This window comes from Rhea americana, unplaced genomic scaffold (assembly GCF_003343005.1).
Source record: "Rhea americana isolate MKP2758 unplaced genomic scaffold, rheAme1 scaffold_195, whole genome shotgun sequence".
NCBI classification, from domain to species: Eukaryota; Metazoa; Chordata; class Aves; order Rheiformes; family Rheidae; genus Rhea; species Rhea americana.
The window spans coordinates 1,639,015-1,647,081 of record NW_028186094.1 but is presented as its reverse complement, the minus strand read 5'-3'; the positions used below and the strand labels follow the sequence as shown (position 1 = coordinate 1,647,081).

Sequence of the window (8,067 nt, the reverse complement as noted above, 5' to 3'; positions counted from 1 at the left end):
AGCATCTTGACTATAGATTCTGGGCTATATATTTCTGGATTGTTGAGGGGGATTAGCTAGTAGCTGGCCTCTATAGTCCTCAATAATGAAGGTTTAAAAGCTTATAAATATGCTAGCCAAGAAATAATTACCCCATGTATGTGGGATCCCTACAGCAGAATCACAGATACATTGTTGGAAGCCCATCCAACAGTGCTTGTTGGCACTGATCCAGCAGTGTCTTGCACAAAGGCTGATGGCTCCAGTTACCCTTTCCCTGTCTCATAAACTTTTGCTCATGTTGTAGGTGGAAGCCTGAGAGAAAGGATGTAAAAAAGATAAAGTCCAGCCTAAATGTCAGGAAGAGACAGAAGAGGGACTAAACTTGGCATGCTTTTTGAAAATATGCACAAATGTCTCCTTTTCACCACAGTCTTGGCATATTTAAGGGGGCTCCATGGTCCATTCTGTGGCCATGCTTATGTTTACTGCTGTTGGTTTCTACACAGGGCTTCTCACTGGGCTGCCAGCAGGTCCTGCCACTTTGTATCTAGATTGGATCTGTAGGCCTGGGAACCAGTGTGGAGGAGGTGCATGCAAAGATAAATTCGCGGGATGGTATGAAAATGAACTCTCGTTATTTCAGCTTGCTAAAGGAATCTGGAATCTTCAAAGTCAGAGATTCCAGAACCTCTTTGGATGGCTTGTTCCAGATCTTACTGGATCCAGTAAGATCTCCTTCCTTACACTTAGCTGTAATTTCCCTTGCTGCAATTTGGGCCTGTTGCTTCCTGTTCTTTTACTGTGCATCTCCAAGAAGAGCTCCCTCTGACACTTTTGGCATACTAACGACCAACGCATAGATGGTGTGAGAAGGACTGTGATAAGATCCTTGGTAGAGCTATCATCGTGAACAGCTTTGTGATTCTGAGTTGCTCTTGACTGAAGACCAATGGTCTGAGAGCTCTCAGGGAACAGCGTGTTGAAGCAGTATGAGAGCATGGACAGTGCTAAGCTGATGGACTGTCACTGCCTTCTCCCAAAGGGAAAGGCATTGCAGAAGTTATCGGCCACCCCTGTGACCTTTCAGGCCTACTAGCTACTGCTCTATTCCAACTGGGAGGTCCGAAAGGTGGCTAGCAGAACGGTAGGTAGTCATATTAGACTATCAAACCGTGTCCCTCAGATGGTATGGAGCACTGGCAGAAAGGAGCCTACTTGCCACCCCTCTCCAAACTCGAGACTAGACTTCTTGATCCCACCAACTGCAGAAGAGGCTGCTGAGATATGGCTTAGTAGACCTCTGTTGGAGCCTATGCCAACAAGACCACCTGCATATCCAGCTTTTCAGACCAGTTTCCTTTCACGACTGTGTGAGAGGTTCACTCTGCAGTAGCATGCAGGAACGGATGGGACAGTATATGCTGTGGGTCAAAACCAACATCAGCAGAGCGCCCATGAGATGGCTGGACCATCCCCCACGTCAGCCAAAGGTTCCAGATCAGACACAACCTGTCAGACACGGTCTGGCACACAGCTCTCTGGCATCAGCCTGGGTTGCCCATGTCCCCTGCCGCAGACTCAGGCGAGCCCGCCCTCCCTCATGGCCGTGACCAAGCGCCACCTAGCCGCGCAGCAGCTGCGCGCCCCCGGTGGCTGCAGACCGCAGCCGCCCGCCCCGCGGCCGCCATTAGGGAGGGGAAAAGCTGGGAGGATGTCGGCTTGCTGCTGCGGGGAGAGGTGCCCGCTTGCGCCTGCGCGCGCGCGGCCTGTGGCCGGAGCTGACGTCGCGAGGCGGTGCCTGCGCTTCGCTTCGCTTGCGGCCTCCTTTGTCCGGGGCAGCGGCGCGGGCCGGGGCGATGCTGTCGGGCGGCAAGAAGGCCGCGGAGGCGGCGGCCGGCGGCGGCGAGGGAGGGCCTGAGGCGCCTGTGCCGCCGCCCGCCGTGCCGGGGGCCTTGGGCTCCTCCGCCGAGGGCGGCGGGGCTTCGGAGCGGACCCCTCGCAAGAAGGAGCCGCCGCGAGCTTCGCCGCCGGGCGGTCTGTCGGAGCCGCCGGCCTCCGGCGCCGCCCCTGCGCCGGGCGCCGAGACCACGGGCATCGCCGAGACCCCCGAGGGCCGCAGGACCAGCCGCCGCAAGCGGGCCAAAGTAGGTGTCGGGGCCGGCGCCGGCCGGGGCGGGGCGCTGGCGCGTGCCGGGGCCTTGGGCGGGAGCCGCCGGGCCGGGGGGCGGCTGCGGGCCGGCTGCCGCCAGGACCCTTCCCCGCCCGCGGAGAGAGTTGGGCCGAGCTCCCCGGCGTGAGCCGCTGCATAGAGCCGCCGCCTCTCTCATCGGCTATTAGCGGGCGGCCCCGAGTCATGGGCTGCCCGTGGAGCCGAGTGCTGCTCCCGGAAAAGCGCGCAGGCTTGCAGGAAGCCGGCGTGGTCGGGCATCATCCGTGCGGATCTTCACAAGAACTAGGGAATTGCAGCACTATTGTAGCGCCTGCAGCAGACCTCCGAGGCGTGAAGGGCTTCTCGATCCTGATTTTTTTTCCTAGGTTTTCTAAATCTAAATGTCTTATGATCTTATATTTTCATTAGGAGCACATCCGTAGTGCTTTTAGGATATAGGGGTGGAGTCTCTCTTAAGGATTATGATGTGCCTGGAAAAACAGAGCTGGTCTTGCAAGGTGGTAAAGGTAGTTCTGTGCGCTGTTCTTCAGCTTCCATCGTTTGGCAGCGCGGAACTGAACCAGTACTGCACTAAGGGAGCTAGAGGTGACATCTAGTGAGGAAAGCTGAAGGCCCTTGAACAGCTTTCGGTGGTTTGGGCCTGCAGTATCATTCATCCTTAAGTTGTTATGCTTCATACAAATAAAGTATTCTCATATATTCATATCTTTTGGTTGGAAACCTTGCTGCAGAAGACTTTGAAGACCTTGGGTGTGCCCAGAACTGGGCACATTTGATATAGAAGCTGAAGTTAGTCTTAGGAACAGTGACTGATGTACTGTCCTTGTGGTTTTGAATATCTTGCTCTTGAGTGCAATTATGCTACCTGATAGCCTGACTCTTCTTTTGTGCTTGGGAGCTGTCAGATCGAATCAGTCTGGTTCCCCCTCTGAGGGAGCACACGCGGGCTTTATTTCCTTTATAATGGTCTCTTAGCAGGGGAGAATTGCTGTAGTATTTGCTGTAGTATTTGCAGGTTATATTTTAGTGATGTTTCTCTGCATTGACACCACCATTTGCTAAGAACGTTAATCCATTAATCTCCTGTAACACTACATTCCCATGATCTCTCCAAGCTAGCCTAAGGAGGCAATGCCATGAATTAGTGCAGATGTTTGTACTGTGAATTCAATTGGGTATCTTACCTAGGTTAAAACAACAACAACAAAAAAAACATCTTGGGAAAAGATTAATTTTGGGGGGAGGACTTGATTGTTCTTTGGAAGTTGTGCAAGAGAAGGGAGACTTCAGTGGGGCTAAGATAGCCTCTTTTGAGAGTAGAACTAGTTTGTGATGATTTCAAATAATTGTGATGCTCTGAGGTCACTTTAACTCACTTCAGAGTGGGAATTCACAAAAGATCCTGCTAGTGGTGTAGTGTCTAACACATTTTCTCAACAGTGAGCAACAGAACATGCCGAAGAGGATTTGAAAGAGGAATTTCTTGATCTTTGTCACTTGTGCTTGCTAGTTAATGATAGGGATATCATTATTCATGAAGTCTCAAAATCTTCCATATTGTGTGAATTTTTAATATATCAAAGCATTTTGCATATATGTAAGAGGTGGTTGAGGGAGAACATGTGTGTGTAGGGTGGAACCTCCCATCTGAGTTTGATTTTACTGAAGTTAAAGCAGATCACTGAGTGTGTCAGTGTTTTAGTGAACTTAGGCTTTCCTATACAGGCTTTTCCCCATGTAGCTTTGAATAGCACCCACTGATGCCCTTCCTAATGATTGAGCTTTGATTGTAAAAAAAAACCCTGGAAGTTTCTTCATTCCTCTTTTGATAAGAAATGCTTTTGTCATCTCAAGATAGAAGCTGACCTGTAGGGACCCTAGCTCTTTATTTTCTCAGTGGCTCTGTACTGGGAGATGTGCTTTCTTTTCTTTTCAATAGGTAAGGAAATTCAATAGCAATAGACAAATTATTCTTAATTTGGAAAAACAACAATATGTTTTAAACAGTATGTTCAAAATTGTTTAAACAGTACCTTTTAGGACATCTCCTGGGGTTTCCATGTTCCTTTAAATTACAGTAAATTAAGGAGGGGGGGGGGAAATAAGTGTTCTGTTCTGCAGTAAAAAACAAATATTTAGGTTTAGCTCAGTTGGTTACAGCATGGTGCTGCTAATGCTAAGGTCACAGGTTCAGTCCCCATATGGGCTATGCTGAGGGTTGGACTAGATGATCTCCAGAGGTCCCTTCCAACCTTACCATTCTATGATTTAAGCAAAATAATTCATTATCTTTATTGTCATAACTGATATAAAAAATCAGGTGAGAAAAGTGTCCTCTCATTAACAGTGAAAATTCCAGTGACTGTAAGATAAAGGATTCCACTTTACTACTTGTTCCCTCATATCCTTAAAGGATTATCACTTACTTATGCTGGCTTTTAGATTTTAAACAAGAAGAAATTAAAATAGACATGCTGTGATTGTAATTCATTGCATGTCTACCTTGATAAGGGAATACTCAAAATTTCAAAGCTCAGCTCAAGATCTGAGGCACTGTAAATCAAAATTCCAGCTTACAGATGTTTTTTCTGAAATACTTAAGACACATGACACATTGGTGTATTGTTTAATATAGTTCTTGAACATGAGTCAATAATGTGGAAGTAGTCATGATGCAAGAAATACAACTTTGGAGTCAGTTGAAATAAATGGAAATCTTAACAGGAGTGGTTCAGTTAGCTTGTCAGAAAAGATTTATAGGAATTAGGAATGGAGAGTTTGAATGTTTAAACTGAAGATCTCCAGAAAATGTATATCCCTTTAAGACCTGCATAGATTACTTGTGCTGTATAACTTGAAAATATCCATATTTTCTGTTAGAACAAAGATTTCTGATTCATTATCAGTGCTGAAATGTGCCGTAGGTGCAGTATAATCTCATCAGTTTGTGTTAGACAACAGATGAACATTTGGCAGAAATATATCTTGTTCTTTTGCAGTTTTGTACTTTCAGTTTTACAAGAGATGCTAGACCACAGAGATCAGATATCTCTGAGCTGCTGTCAACTTTAGAAGGGGGGAGAAGGAGGAGTCTCCTTCCATTGCTGTTAACACCTACACAGTTCTGACTCCTTTGATTGAACCTTCTCTGGCTTTTGTGTGGTCACACAGTAAGTTGATTCCATTTCTCCACTCGGGAGAAACCTGTCTCCCGACAGTGGGAAGAGACTTAGTGTTCCACAGCCTTAGTGATGGGAGTCGCCTGGTAAAGGGAAGTAATTATTGTACGTGCCACGCACCTTGTTACCAGCTATGTGGCCAGGAGCAGAGAGGGAAGAGAGGATTAGAAGCATGTGGCAGGCCTCAGTGGACTGTGAGATGAGCCCAGTCCATCCCATGTACCTTCAGTCACAGAGACTGATGTATGGTATAGCATTGTGTTTGTGTAACTCTGAGTCTTTCCTGGCTGATTTTGGTAGACATCTTCTTTTGGTAGTGCTTCTTGATTTATGTTTTGCTTGAACTTTGTGTTAAACAGCTCCTCTGTGGTTAGATGCTTAATAAGCTCTACGTTCCTTCTAAATCATCTGTGATCTTACTTTGTGTTAGATGTTATGCTTGTTGATACTAATTTTTAGCTCCATAAGATACCTCTGGTGATCAAAATCACATATACCAAATTTGCAGGTATGTGTGGTACTGTGGTCGTCTATGATAATCCTTCTGAAATATGGGTTTTGTGTTGCTAAGTCTGAGCTGAGAGATGGCTGAATCCAAGCTGGAGTGTTGAAGAGAGACACTGCAGCACTGGAGTTTGGGGAAGAGACTTAGAGATTACTAATGGCATTTTTCAGGAATGGGTTTTATTTTGTGTGGCCTAATGAGATGAGACTAGAAGGCCAGGAGCAGAGGACTGAATTAWCATAAGAGAATTAGAGGACCAGCATAATAGATATGCAGGGTGAAATCCAATTATAAAAAAGCATAAAGCAGTTCAGGTTGGGAACTAATCATAACTTCTGCTAACAAATAAAACTACAACTGAAAACAGGAGAGAGATCTTGCACTGAGCCACCAGCGTGAGCATCCTGAAGAGGAGGCAGATGTGATCCTCTGTACCAAGGGAAATTTTTCAGTAAAGAAGAGAGTATCTGCAAGATACCTCTTTGTACAGGATACTGGTGAGGTTTTCTTGAGGTGTCTTGTTAATGATTCTGGTCAGCCACGTTTAACAGATGAATTCAAGTTGGAGCATATAAGAAAGGTTGATAGATAATGAGAATAAAGAGCCTAATACACGATAGGAGACTGAAAGTTTAGTTTCACTGTGATGGATTGGACTTGAAGGGGATTTGTAATCCATAAATATGTTGGGGAGGTAAAGGTACAGAAGAGAACTACAGAGGTTAAAAGACAATATTGACTCACAACAAATCTATAAAAAATGGACTAGTTATTAGGAGAAAGTTCCTACTATGGGATAGTTAGATGCTGAAGCCAGCAGTGGAAGTGAAAACACATGAAACTTGTTAAGCTGCTGAAGACTTGTATAACATGATGCCTGTAATAGGATTTTGGACAAAGTAGCTCAGGCCTTTTATTGAGCCTGTAAGCAATTACATTGCTTGTGGTGTTCACTTTAGTAGTTAGGCTTGGATTACTTCAGTGTGTTTATCTTGTGATTGTGCTCTTTACAGGTGGAGTATAGAGAGATGGATGAGAGTCTTGCAAATCTGTCAGAAGACGAGTATTACTCTGAAGAGGAGAGAAATGCCAAAGCTGAGAAAGAGAAAAAGCTACCGCCACCACCTCCACCAGCTCCTGTGGAAGAAGAAAATGAAAGTGAGCCAGAGGAACCATCTGGTGAGTAGAGAGAGAGCTTCTCTGTGATGGTATTTTCATGTTTTACTGGCAGAAATCAAGGGGGTCAGGTGCAGCATCGTGAGTCCTGTGTCTAGTTTTGATCTGGTTATGAATGATTGCTCTGGTGGGGTTTTTGTTTGTTTTTCTGCTGACCCTGTGTGTGGAAGGAGGGTAAAAATGCAGAAGAATAGACCAATGAAGATGGGAACATGCATGATACAATTGCAAACAAAGCCAAACCTCTCGTATTAAGATTTCCTTTTTTATCCTTATTAGCATGTCTTTAGAAACTTTATATTGACCAGAATAGCCTCTTTGATGCTTAGCTGTCACACCTGCTTGTATATGAACATTCACTTCCTCTTCTGAGGAAAATGAGGTTAGATTTGTTGGAGGAATTGCTGTGCAGAACAAAATTAGTTATGGTGATTCCTGTGACTTTAAACTATGAATCTAATCTTAAGTTCTCATTGGATACTCTTTGCTTAAACCTCAGTGCTTTTTTCATTACCTTTGGCAGAGTTGTAAAGCTTCACTTTACATTGGAAAGTTTGTTGTTCAGCCTTGTTCAGGGAGCAGCAATAGCATTTACTGAAATTCATGGTATTAGCAGGATGCTATCCATTCTTTACTTCTGTGGTATTTACAGCTACCAGCATTTGGTCTCATGTTGGCATATCAAGCAAGTATCCACAAAAACCATACTTTTGCAAAGGTCAGCTGCCAGAGAGATTCTGTAGTACCTAATGTGTGCTAGTTGGTTTTTGACAATAGTTGAAATCTAATAGCTGAACTCTTGCTGGTTTGTCACGGATGTCTACAGTTCTGCACTTACAGTTCTGCTACAAGTTTGAGCATGTAGACAGACCATTTCAATCTGGTAGTAGCTTGAGGATACTCACCTTCATTTTCCGGAAATACTGAAAGCCACGATTGTTTTATCTGTTAGGGCTTGCCCCTGCAATCTCTCTTCAGTTGTAGTTGTGCACTCCTGCCTCTAAAAAAGAATTCTGTAGCTCATATGTATTTGACTGAAACATTTAAAATGATGA

The 8,067-nt window shown here is 45.1% G+C and overlaps 1 protein-coding gene across 3 annotated transcripts in view; it reads left to right on the top strand.

The window, feature by feature from the left end:
• Positions 1 to 1,774: 1,774 nt before the first annotated feature.
• Positions 1,775 to 8,067, top strand: part of KDM1A (lysine demethylase 1A) — a 51,643-nt gene continuing 45,350 nt past the window's right edge. For 2 of the 3 annotated variants that reach the window (XM_085302984.1, XM_085302983.1), the window contains exons 1-2: positions 1,776 to 2,126; positions 6,850 to 7,015. In XM_085302984.1, the coding sequence (XP_085159110.1) occupies positions 1,839 to 2,126; positions 6,850 to 7,015 (454 nt within the window). In that variant the 5' untranslated portion in view covers positions 1,776 to 1,838. Of the gene's footprint in view, positions 2,127 to 6,849; positions 7,016 to 8,067 lie in introns of all 3 variants that reach the window. The other variant, XM_085302985.1, reaches the window with a different exon arrangement.